General features: G+C 40.5%; 1 protein-coding gene across 1 annotated transcript in view; it reads right to left on the bottom strand.

Annotated features, from left to right (window-relative positions):
- RBM26 (RNA binding motif protein 26) overlaps positions 1-13406 on the bottom strand; it is a gene marked incomplete in the record, with an annotated part of 247005 nt that overhangs the window by 187432 nt on the left and 46167 nt on the right. The window contains 1 exon segment of the mRNA XM_053705484.1: positions 495-640. Coding sequence (XP_053561459.1) covers positions 495-640 — 146 coding nt within the window.

Genomic DNA, 13406 nt, shown 5'->3' with positions numbered 1-13406 from the left:
TTATCATTCATATTCTCTGAAAAATGTGTGTGTATATATATTATATATATATATATATATATATATATATATATATATATATATATATATATATATATACACATATATATTTTATATGCGTGTATATGTATATCATACACATCACTTGTGTTGTTCAGCTAGTTGTTCCCAGTAGTACATTGCTGCTCGTTCAACAAAGAATAAAGTTAAATTAAGCAAATTTGATATTAGGCATTGGAAAGTTTTTTAAGATTGAATGCTCTATATCATAAAAGGAAAAAAAAAAAAAACATAAGTGTGTTCCATGTCTCTTTAATTATCATACTAAGCTCTAAGTCTCAAAAGCAACTTGCCAACCTATCTCAGATATTCAACTATTTGGAAATTTGCCAAATGTAAGAAGCTGGGTTAATACAGCCCACGTATTAAGTTAATCTATATTATGAAGCATGTTATTAGCAACTGATTGTATACAAACATAACGTTTTACCTTGTTGTTTTTGTACTTTGAATTTTGCTCCCACCAACACGGGCAGTTAGAGTATCAACCTCTTGCTTTTGATCCTGACCTCCTGATCTGAAAGGATTTTGTGTAGAACCGCTCTCTCGGTCAGAGTTACTTCTCTTGCGATTGTTCTCCCTTTTGTAACAAAGTGTTCAGAAATGTTAAAAAATTGCGTCTGTTATTTAATTTACTTGTTATTAGCAGAGCCCTAAAAAGCCACTAAAGAAAAACATAATTTATGCTTACCTGATAAATTTATTTCTCTTGTAGTGTGTTCAGTCCACGGGTCATCCATTACTTATGGGATATATTCTCCTTCCCAACAGGAAGTTGCAAGAGGATCACCCAAGCAGAGCTGCTATATAGCTCCTCCCCTCACATGTCATATCCAGTCATTCGACCGAAACAAGACGAGAAAGGAGAAACTATAAGGTGCAGTGGTGACTGGAGTTATAATTTTAAAATTTAGAACCTGCCTGAAAAAGACAGGGCGGGCCGAGGACTGAACACACTACAAGAGAAATAAACTTATCAGGTAAGCATAAATTATGTTTTCTCTTGTTAAGTGTGTTCAGTCCACGGGTCATCCATTACTTATGGGATACCAATACCAAAGCTAAGTACACGGATGATGGGAGGGACAAGGCAGGAACATTAAACAGAAGGAACCACTGCCTGTAGAACCTTTCTCCCAAAACCAGCCTCCGAAGAAGCGAAAGTGTCAAATTTGGAAAAAGTATGAAGTGAAGACCAAGTTGCAGCCTTGCAAATCTGTTCAACAGAGGCCTCATTCTTAAAGGCCCAGGTGGAAGCCACAGCTCTGGTGGAATGAGCTGTAATTCTTTCAGGAGGCTGCTGTCCAGCAGTCTCATAGGCTAAACGTATTATGCTACGAAGCCAAAAAGAGAGAGAGGTAGCCGAAGCCTTTTGACCTCTCCTCTGTCCAGAGTAAACGACAAACAGAGAAGAAGTTTGTCTAAAATCTTTAGTTGCCTGTAAGTAGAACTTCAGAGCACGGACCACGTCTAGATTATGCAAAAGACGTTCCTTCTTTGAAGAAGGATTAGGACATAATGATGGAACAACAATCTCTTGATTAATATTCCTGTTAGAAACAACCTTAGGTAAAAACCCAGGTTTAGTACGCAGAACTACCTTGTCTGAATGAAAGATCAGATAAGGATAATCACAATGTAAGGCAGATAACTCAGAGACTCTTCGAGCCGAGGAAATAGCCATCAAAAACAAAAAACTTTCCAAGATAAAAGCTTAATATCAATGGAATGAAGGGGTTCAAACGGAACACCCTGAAGAACTTTAAGAACCAAGTTTAAGCTCCACGGAGGAGCAACAGCTTTAAACACAAGTTTAATTCTAGCCAAAGCCTGACAAAAGGCCTGGACGTCTGGATGCTCTGCCAGACGTTTGTGTAAAAGAATAGACAGAGCTGAAATCTGTCCCTTTAGCGAACTAGCGGATAAACCCTTTTCTAAACCCTCTTGTAGAAAAGCTAATATCCTAGGAATCCTAACCTTACTCCATGAGTAACTCTTGGATTCGCACCAATATAAATATTTACACCATATCTTATGGTAAATTTTTCTTGTCACAGGTTTCCGAGCCTGTATTAATGTATCAATAACCGAATCCGAAAACCCACGCTTTGATAGACTCAAGCGTTCAATTTCCAGGCAGTCAGCCTCAGAGAAATTAGGTTTGGATGGTTGAAAGGACCCTGAATTAGAAGGTCCTGCCTCAGAGGAAGAGACCATGGCGGACAGGACGACATGTCCACTAGGTCTGCATACCAGGTCCTGCGTGGCCACGCAGGCGCTATCAGAATTACCGATGCCCTCTCCTGTTTGATCCTGGCAATCAGCCGAGGTAGCAACGGAAATGGTGGAAACACATAAGCCATGTTGAAAACCCAAGGGGCTGCTAATGCATCTACCAGGACCGCTCCCGGGTCCCTGGACCTGGATCCGTAACAAGGAAGCTTGGCTTTCTGGCGAGATGCCATGAGATCCAGATCCGGTTTGCCCCAACGACGAATCAGTTGAGCAAATACCTCCGGGTGAAGTTCCCACTCTCCCGGATGAAAAGTCTGGCGACTTAGGAAATCCGCCTCCCAGTTCTCTACGCCTGGGATGTGAATCGCTGACAGGTGGGAAGAGTGAGACACTGCCCAGCGAATTATCTTCGAGACTTCCAACATCGCTAGGGAACTCCTGGTTCCCCCTTGATGATTGATGTAAGCCACAGTCGTGATATTGTCCGACTGAAATCTGTTGAACCTCAGCTTTGCTAACTGAGGCCAAGCTAGAAGAGCATTGAATATTGCTCTTAATTCTAGAATGTTTATTGGGAGGAGTTTCTCCTCCTGAGTCCACGATCCCTGAGCCTTCAGGGAATTCCAGACTGCTCCCCAGCCTAGAAGGCTGGCATCCGTTGTTACAATCGTCCAATCTGGCCTGCGAAAGGTCATTCCTTTGGACAGATGAACCAGTGACAACCACCAGAGAAGCGAATCTCTGGTCTCCTGGTCCAGATTTAGCAAAGGGGACAGATCTGAGTAATTCCCGTTCCATTGACTGAGCATGAATAGTTGCAGCGGTCTGAGATGCAGGCGCGCAAATGGCACTATGTCCATCGCCGCGACCATTAAGCCGATTACCTCCATGCACTGAGCTACTGATGGGCTTGGAACGGAATGAAGGACACGGCAAGCATTGAGAATCTTTGATAACCTGGACTCCGTCAGGTAAATCTTCATCTCTACAGAATCTATAAGAGTCCCTAGAAAAGGAACCCTTGTGAGTTTTAACAGAGAACTCTTTTCCACGTTCACTTTCCACCCATGCGACCTCAGAAATGCTAGAACTCTCTCTGTATGAGACTTTGCATTCTGAAAACTTGACGCTTGTATCAGAATGTCGTCTAGGTACGGAGCCACCGCTATGCCTCGTGGTCTTAGCACCGCCAGAAGTGAGCCCAGAACCTTCGTAAAAATTCTCGGGGCCGTGGCTAACCCGAAGGGAAGAGCCACAAACTGGTAATGCCTGTCTAGAAAGGCAAACCTCAGGTACCGATAATGATCTTTGTGAATCGGTATATGAAGGTAAGCATCCTTTAAGTCCACCGTGGTCATATATTGACCCTCTTGGATCATGGGTAGGATGGTTCGAATGGTTTCCATCTTGAACGATGGTACCCTTAGGAATTTGTTTAAGATCTTTAAGTCCAAGATTGGTCTGAAGGTTCCCTCTTTTTTGGGAACCACAAATAGATTTGAGTAAAATCCTTGTCCCTGTTCCGATCGCAGAACTGAGTGGATCACCCCCATGATTAAGAGGTCTTGTACACATTGTAGAAATGCCTCTCTCTTTACTAGGTTTGTCGATAACCTCGAAAGATGGAACCTCCCTTGTGGAGGAGAGGTTTTGAAATCCAGAAGGTATCCCTGAGATATAATCTTTAACGTCCAGGGATCCTGCACATCTCTTGCCCAAGCCTGGGCAAAGAGAGAAAGTCTGCCCCCCACTAAATCCGTCTCTGGATAGGGGGCCCTGACTTCATGCTGTCTTAGGGGCGGGAGTAGGCTTTCTGGCCTGCTTGCCCTTGTTCCATGACTGGTTGCCTTTCCAACCTTGTCTGTAACGAGCAGTAGTTCCTTCCTGTTTTGGAGGAAGTCGATGCTGCTCCTGCCTTGAAGTTACGAAAGGCACGAAAATTAGACTGTTTGGCCTTTGGTTTGGCCCTGTCCTGAGGAAGGGCATGGCCCTTACCTCCCGTAATGTCAGCAATAATTTCCTTCAAGCCGGGCCCGAATAAGGTCTGCCCTTTGAAAGGAATGTTAAGTAGTTTAGACTTGGAAGTTACATCCGCTGACCAGGATTTAAGCCAGAGCGCTCTGCGCGCCTGTATGGCGAATCCGGAATTTTTAGCCGTAAGTTTGGTTAGATGTACTACGGCATCTGAAACAAACGCATTAGCTTGCTTAAGAGTTCTAACTTTGCTCAAGGCCTCATCCAACGGCTCTGTGCGAATCGCCTCTTCCAGAGACTCAAACCAGAATGCCGCTGCAGCCGTGACAGGCGCAATGCATGCAAGAGGCTGCAAAATAAAACCCTGTTGAACAAACATTTTCTTAAGATAACCCTCTAATTTTTTATCCATTGGATCTGAGAAAGCACAGCTATCCTCCACCGGGATAGTGGTACGCTTGGCTAACGTAGAAACTGCTCCCTCCACCTTAGGGACCGTCTGCCATAAGTCTCATGTGGTGGCGTCTATAGGGAACATTTTTCTAAATATCGGGGGAGGGGAAAAAGGCACACCGGGTCTATCCCACTCCTTACTTATAATTTCTGTAAGTCTTTTTGGTATAGGAAAAACGTCAGTACACACCGGTACCGCATAGTATCTATCCAACCTACACAATTTCTCTGGAATTGCCACTGTGTCGCAATCATTCAGAGCCGCTAATACCTCCCCTAGGAACACACGGAGGTTCTCAAGCTTAAATTTAAAATTTGAAATTTCTGATATCCGGTCTCTCCGGATCAGAACCGTCACTGACAGAATGAAGCTCACCGTCCTCATGTTCTGCAAATTGTGACGCAGTATCAGACATGGCTCTCGTGTCATCAGCGCGCTCTGTCCTTAACCCAGAGCTATCGCGTTTGCCGCTTAATTCGGGCATATTATATAATACTTCTTTCATAACATTAGCCATATCATGTAAAGTGATTTTTAAGGGCCTAGATGTACTAGGTGTCTCAATCCTACGCATCTCCCGAGCGGGAGACGCAGGTACTGACACGTGAGGAGAGTTAGGCGGCATAACTTCACCCTCGTTGTCTGGTGATAGCTTCTTTATCGGTACAGATTGACTTTTATTCAAAGCAATATCAATACAATTGGTACACATCGTTCTATTGGGCTCCACATTGGCTTTTGAACATGATGAACAAACAGTTTCCTCTGAATCAGACATGTTTAAAACAGACTTAGCAATGAAACTAACAAGTTTGGAAATCACTTTCAATAAGTTTTACAAGCAAAATAAAAAACGCTGCAGCGCTTCAAAAATACAGATATAATTAAATAATTCTTAACAAGAAGTGTATTATTAGCAGAGGATTGCACCCATTAGCAAAAGGATGATTAACCCCTCAATACCCAAAACGGATAAAACAGATATCAATTAAGATTTAACGCTTTTAATCACAGTCAGCACACTGTCACAGATCTGCTGTGACCGATTACCTCCCTCACAAATGAAATTTGCAGACCCCTGAGCTCTCTAGAGACGTCCTGGATCAAGGAGGAAGAAGCAGAAAGACTGTGCAATAATTTTAACTGCGCAACAAGGCGCTAAAACAAGGGCCCTCCCACTCCAATCACAACAGTGGGAGCCCTGATATAACGGTTTCCATGCAGAAAAATATGTTAGCCATGTGGAAAAAAATCATGCCCAAAGCGATTTATCACCAAAGTACCTCACAAAAACGAATAACATGCCAGTAAACGTTTTATTAAAAAAACAACATTTTTCAATGTCATGCAAAGCTATCACTAAGCCTGCTACCAGTCGCTACCACTGCAGAGAAGGCTTAAGTATTATTTCAGTGTTAACAGTATTTTCTCAGTCAAATTCTAGTCCCTAGAATATAACTTGACTGCGCATACATTTATCAGCCTGATACCAGTTGCTACTACTGCATTTAAGGCTGTACTTACATCATACGGTAACAGCAGTATTTTCTTAGTCAATTCCATTCCCAGAAAATAAAGTACTGCACATACCTCATTTGCGGAGGACCCCGCATGCTATTCCCAGTTTCTAAAGTTACCCCACTCCTCAGAATGTCAAGAACAGCCAGTGGATCTTAGTTATGCCTGCTAAGATCATAGATAAAAAACGCAGGCAGTTTCTTCTTCCAAATACTGCCTGAGATAGAAAAACAGCACACTCCGGTGCCATTTAAAATAACAAACTTTTGATTGAAGAATAGTTAAGTAAAAACTCCAGCTCCTCTCGCGACCTCCTTCTTTGTTGAGGGTTGCAAGAGAATGACTGGATATGACATGTGAGGGGAGGAGCTATATAGCAGCTCTGCTTGGGTGATCCTCTTGCAACTTCCTGTTGGGAAGGAGAATATATCCCATAAGTAATGGATGACCCGTGGACTGAACACACTTAACAAGAGAAAAATGAAGCATTTATGATTCAGATAAAGCATGCAAATTAAATGGATACTGAAAACCAATCAGCAAACGCTACCCATTTTCTGAACCAAATAAGGGCCAGGTCGTAAGCTTACATTCCTACTTTATCAAATAAAGATACCAAGAAAAATTGATAATAGGAGTAAATTAGAAAGTTGCTTAAAATTGCAGGCTCTATCTGAATCACTAAAAGAAAGCATTGGGTTCAGTATCCCTTTAAAAATAAAAAAAAATAAAACTTACAATATCACAAACAGTGTAATATATCAAATCAAAGGTGAAAAATTGCCAAAATGATAAGTGTGACATTGCGCAATAAATAAAATAAAAGACTAAAAAGAAAGATACTCAGTCTTTTAGGTATTGACCTCCAGTCACACTCCATCTATACCTAAAAGACTGAGTTCTCTTTCTTTTTAGTTTTATTTAGTGTACAGGTGTGGTGGTTAATATATACATATACATATATATATATACATATATATATATATATATATATATATATATATATATATATATATATATATATATATATATATATATATATATATATATATATATATATATATATATACATACATATATACATATATTTTTTTATTTTTTTTTACACCTCTCCAATATACTTCCATTATCAAAAATGTGCACATTTGTTTAATATGCACACTTTCTGAGGCTCCATCTCCGACTGAGCATGTGCAAAAGGGCACAGTATATACATATAGGCATTTTGTGATTGGCTGATGCCTGGCACATGATGCAGGGGAAGGTAAATTAACTTTGAAATTTAACAAAAAATATTCTACTACTCATTTCATATTCAGTGCATTGTCTTTTTATTGTGTATTTGTCACTTTTTCAATTCTACTGTATTTAATGGTTCTTAATTGGTCAAAAGTATGTGAAAGTGATGCTTACGAAAACTAAGTATCAGCAAAACTAAATTCTGCATGTTGCATTTTTGCTTAAAAATTATCCTGCTAACTTTATCCTAGATGCATTTCCTTTTCACAGTTCTGCACTGTGTAGCCAGAAGCTGAATTAATTAAATTGTATAAATATGGAATTAGGGGACAGGATATGAAGCAAAAAGTGGAAGAAAAATAATACATTATAATTAAAAAAACAATTTGATTGTAAAATTTATTTCTTTTTCTGGTTAAAATGATGCATTAAAATGGCAGTGGACATAAAACAAGTTGGGATAGAGAAAAATATAATATGTACTTTAATTACTTTACCTGCAAATTTATACTGCAGTACCTCACCATTAACCCTCCAAATTGTAAAGCTCTTACTCCCCCCTACACATTTCCTTCCATTGCTTTATTTATATCTATTGTTGTTCTGGTAGAAAGCAAAAGTGAACAGGGATTTTCTGATAGAGCATGCCTAGAAGCTGTGAACTCAGTTGAAATACAATGCAATGCCTGTGTCTAAACACTGAAAAGGGGGGTGGAGCAAAGTGCTCCAGACAGCATGGCTATTTAAGTATTTTTGAAAGTTATTTTAAAATACTTGCCAGCAATTTTTAAACATTTTTATGCAAACTAATTTTAATTCATTAGCCCTTTAGGATGTGCACAGATCTCAACCTGTTTTATGGCACTTTAAATATTACTACATCATACTCAAAGCTAGATGTAAAGTCCCCTATAGCACCTCAATGGATTAAAGGGACAGTAAAGTAAAAACTAAAATTTTAATTGATACAGATAGAGCATGCAATTTTTTTAAACAACTATTATTATCTATTATTTTATTTGTTCCTTCTCTTAGCATCCTTTCTTGAACAACAATTTATGCTTACCTAATAAATTCATTTCTTTCAGGGTGGTGAGAGTCCAAATTCCATTACTACTGGGAATTATTCTTCCCTGCTAGTAGGAGGCGGCAAAGATTCCCAAACCCCAAGAGCTCTATAAAACCCATCCTATCTCTGCACCTGGCACCTCAGTCAAACGTATATAGCCTAGCAGAGGTAGAAAAATAAATAACCAAAAAAATGGAGCAGGGAAAATAAAGATGTGCCCAAGAAAAAAAAAGACCAGAAAAAAAAAGTGGGGCCTCAGGGACACACAGCACCATGAAAGAAGTGAATTTATCAGGAAAGCATAAATTATTTTCTTTCATACAGGTGATGAGAGTCCACAATACATTACTCCTGGGAAATAATATCCAAGTTGTGAAGTCCACAAGTAATAAAACATAAAGGGTGGGATTTAACATCTTATTTCACTGAAAACCTAAAAAGCCACAACCCCACAAGAACCCCCCAAAAAGCAAAACCATGCAACGAAAGAATAACCAACAGGCAAAGAGCAATCCTGAAACAACTGCTTGAAATACTTCCTACCAAAGGCAGCCTCAGAAGAACCAAAAACATAAAAATAGTAGAATTTAAGACCAAGTTAGACAACTGAAGCCCTATTACTAAAAGGTCAAGAAATATGAACTTATCTAGTAGAATGAGAAGTAATCCGTAGAGGCTGACCAGCCTCCAAAAAACGCTGTATGGATCAGAAGTCTCAACTAAGAAGAAGCTTTCTGCCCTTTCCTGGAACCAGAAAAGAGAAGAAACAAAGTAGAAGTTTATCCGAAAACCATAGTAGAATCAAAATACTACTTCAACACTCTAGCAACATCTAAAGGATGCAAATAAAACTCTCTGAAGAATTTAGGGATTAAGACACAACCCTAGGCAAGAAATTACATTTTGTCCTAAAAACTGCCTTATCCTTAAAAAAAAATAAGATAAGGAAGAACACATGAAAGAGCAGATAACTAAGAAACTCTTAGCAGAAGAAATAGGTAAAAGAAACAAAACCTAATGCATTGGCTCCAAAGGAAAACTTTGAAAACCAAGTTAAAAGAAAATTGGTTAAACAGGCTTAAAGGACCAGTAAATACAGTAGATTTGCATAATCAACAAATGCATGATAAAACAGTAATGCAATATCACTTATTCTGAACTTCAAATGAGTAGCAGATTTTTTTCTGACAAATTTAAGTTATGCCAATTTCCATTCCTTCTGTATCATGTGATAGCCATCGGCCAATCACAAATGCATAAATGTATATTCTTGCACATGCTCAGAAGGAACTGGTGACACAAAAAGTGTAAATATAAAAAGACTATACACATTTTGTTAATGGAAGTAAATTGGCAAGATGTATAAAAATTGCATGCTCCATCTGAATCATGAAGGTTTAATTTTGACTTGAATGTCCCTTAAAATCTAGGCAAAGCCTGAACAAAATTATAAAATATATGGAAGATTAGCAATCTTCCAGAGGAAAAGAACTGAAAGAGCTGAAATCTGACCCTTCACAAGAACTGGCGGATATAAACCCTAATCCAAACCATCCTGCAAAAATTGCAAAAACCTAGCAATTCTCAAAGAATGCCAGGAAAAACATGATCCATACACCAATAAATAAAGGTCCTCCAAACCTTATAAGAAATATTCCTGGATACAGGCGTATATACCAGTATCAGAGAATCAATAAAAGAATCAGAGAACCCTCTCTGCTAAGAAGTATTAGTTCAATCTCTATGCCTTCAAGCTAAGAGATTTGAGACCAAGATGGAAAAACAGACTTGAGACAGAAGGTCTGGATGCAAAGAGAGAGACCAAAGTGGGCAACTGGTCATCTAAACTACATCTGTATGCCAAATTTCTGAAAGACCAAGCCGAAGCATCTAGAATTACTGATGATCCTTCTAGTCCGATTTTGGCAATGGACCTGGGAAGAAGATTCAGAAGTGGAAAAAACATTGCTAGTTGAAGACGATGGAACCAACAGAAAATCCACAAACATTGCTTGAGAAACCATGAACCTCACACAGTGCCTGGAAAGCTAGAGATCAAACTGAGAGACCATCAGTTCTCTCTCTGGGAAATGCAAAAGATACACTATCTGATTGAAGATATCCAGATGAAGAGACCACTCACATGGATGCCACGACCAACAACTGAGAAAATCGGTTTCCCAGTGGATCACTCCAGGAATATGAATAGCAGAAATCTAACAACTGACTTCTGCCCAGGAAAGAATTTTCGATACTTCCCTCATGGTTAGGAAACCGAGTTCCCCCTTGATGACTGACATATGCTACCGCTGAAACAAATTCTAAAATCGGATATAAAGACTCCCTTTCCACTCTGAAGGGCCCTTAAAACATTAATAGGAAACCACGCCCCTAAGGAGACAAAAATAACTTGCACATTTGAAGGCCTGCAGATGGCCACAATCCTGTAAGACTTGTATCTCTAGAGATTACAGATCAAGAATGAACCAAAGAAGCCCCCCCTGCGTAATAATGATTCAGCTATAAAGACAGGCTTGTTAAGTTTGAGATTGCATAGCACCACTACCGAAGTATACAAAGCTGAAGAGGCTTCTGAGGAAATGACACACCCATACAAAGAGCAACTTGGCCAAAATAAAGACTGAAGGTTCAAACAGGCGGACACTAGCTTCATCCTCATTACATCTGTCAAATTAGGACTATCTTAACTCCCAGAAAAAACCTTTAGTCTGAGGAACCAGACAACTCTTTGAAAAAAAAATATTTTTTGAACAAACAACCACCACCACCACCACCTACTGGTATGAAAATCTGCAGCTTAAACCAAAATATAACCCAGAAAAGAAAACACTGCAGTACCGTGAGCTCTGGTCGCAGACAAAAAAAAAAAAGGAGTACCCCCACCAGGTCATTGGAAAATATTTGGGAAGACGTACCTAGACCAAACAGAGCAATAAACTAATGATGTTCCTTGAGAAGAAGACTATAAAGATAAGCATAAATCTATTGTGGACAAAAACTGACCTTACAAAACAAAAAGGCAGAAACGTCTGAGAAATTAGTTTAGAGCCGTTAGATCCAGAACTGGTCTGAAAGTTCCCTCCTTTAAAAGGAAAAAAAAATGGTTGGAGGGAAAAAAAAAAAAATGGTTGGAGGGGAAAAAAAAAAATGGTTGGAGGGGAAAAAAAAAAAAAAAAAGCTAGGAAAAACAAAAATGTTTTCCTTTTGAGGTCAGAAGAGTTGAGAATGATTTGATTAAGCTACCAGACTTCCAACTACCAGAATCTGTCCCAATCTGATAAGCAGGCATTATTTGAATTACAAACAAATTTGCAAATAGTAATTAAAGCTGCAGACAAGGGTGGTTCAGATGTTGTTCTCAACAGGGAGAACTATGTTAAGGAGGTCATATGCCAACTGAAGGACCCACAGAGTTATACCATTTTGTCTATGTAGAAAAAGACATATCGGCTCCCGTATAAAAACAAAAAATCCTTTATTAGGTATGCATTCAAATCTGTAAACCTGCCAGAAGCATCAGTGGAGTAAAAATAGCATGATCTTACGCGTTTCCGCCCTCGGCCGTAGTCATAGGTCTGACCCTCACCATAAGAGGTATACTTTTAAAGGGGAAGTTAACCCCACTTACTAAAAACAATTAATAATTGAATTAAAAATATATACAAAATAGGGGGAGCGGAGTTAACTGCCGAGCTGAATGGCAGCATAGAGAGAGCGCTCCGCAACAAAGCAGCGCTTTTTAGTTAAAAAAGTAATTAAAAGTAGTCGAAAGCACTATTTTTATATTATCCTTTAACTCCTGGGTCCAATATCTGAGACCCTGCGTCCTAGCACCGATATATGGACGCCCTGAGTACCGGACTGAGCTGAATTGGGTCCCCTCCTAGGTGACCGGCACACAACCATTAATCACTGAAGAGCTATCCGGCAACCAAAGAGACCTAAGTGGTCACCTACGACTCCGGAGGCTTGAATGTCACCCCAGAGGCGATTATCCTGTGAACTGCAAGTGAGACGCTTCCCAACGGACATACCGTCAGATTTGGGCCTAAAGATAACAGGCGATACCAGAAGAAGCAGATCGACAACAAGAGGGACCCGAGACCCGCATCGGACCCCCACCATACTGACCTGCCTAGTCGGGGGATTCCTTTGCACTGCAAGGAGTGGCCCACGGAGAGAACCGAGCGATCCCGGCACCAAGTGAAGTGGCGCTAGCGGTCGCCATCTTGCCTGCATCTTTCATAGGGAGAGCTCCACCGGTGACGAGGCCCAGAAAGGAAAGCCTGCTGCCCGCCTTGGATTCAACGGAGACTTGATCCCCTGATAGGAACCACCACTAGACCCATCAATCCCCTCCGAGGGCAGCAGTAGAAGTTGCGCTTTGAAAGGCCACACTACTACCTAGTCCTTGTGGCATCGACACTACAGGTAATACCTGCGGGACATAGGGGGAGGAACCGAACTACCTAACTACCGTGCTAGCCCTTACATTCTGGGCCTATGAGACCAATGCAGTCCCCTTGAACACAGCTACAAGTAAGCTTGTCAGACACGGGCCTCCTTACTAAGCACTGCAGTCCGCATAACACCAGCATAAGAACATCCCCCATTAGTGCCCACAAGCTCCCCTGCTGAGCTGTTCACCTGGCCGACCCCCCCCCCCAATAACACGGGATACCTACCTGACCTGGGCATCCCAAGCATATCAGGCCTTCTCGTTGAAAACACTGCTGCTCCACTACTCCATTGAATAATAGCAGCACATCTCTACTAGCCCCCTCTCCCTCATTTCCCATCTGTATAAACAGGAGGGTCATATCCCAGGTCCCCTTT

Source organism: Bombina bombina, chromosome 3 (genome assembly GCF_027579735.1).
Source record: "Bombina bombina isolate aBomBom1 chromosome 3, aBomBom1.pri, whole genome shotgun sequence".
NCBI classification, from domain to species: domain Eukaryota; kingdom Metazoa; phylum Chordata; class Amphibia; order Anura; family Bombinatoridae; genus Bombina; species Bombina bombina.
This window is presented reverse-complemented; position numbering and strand designations above follow the sequence as displayed.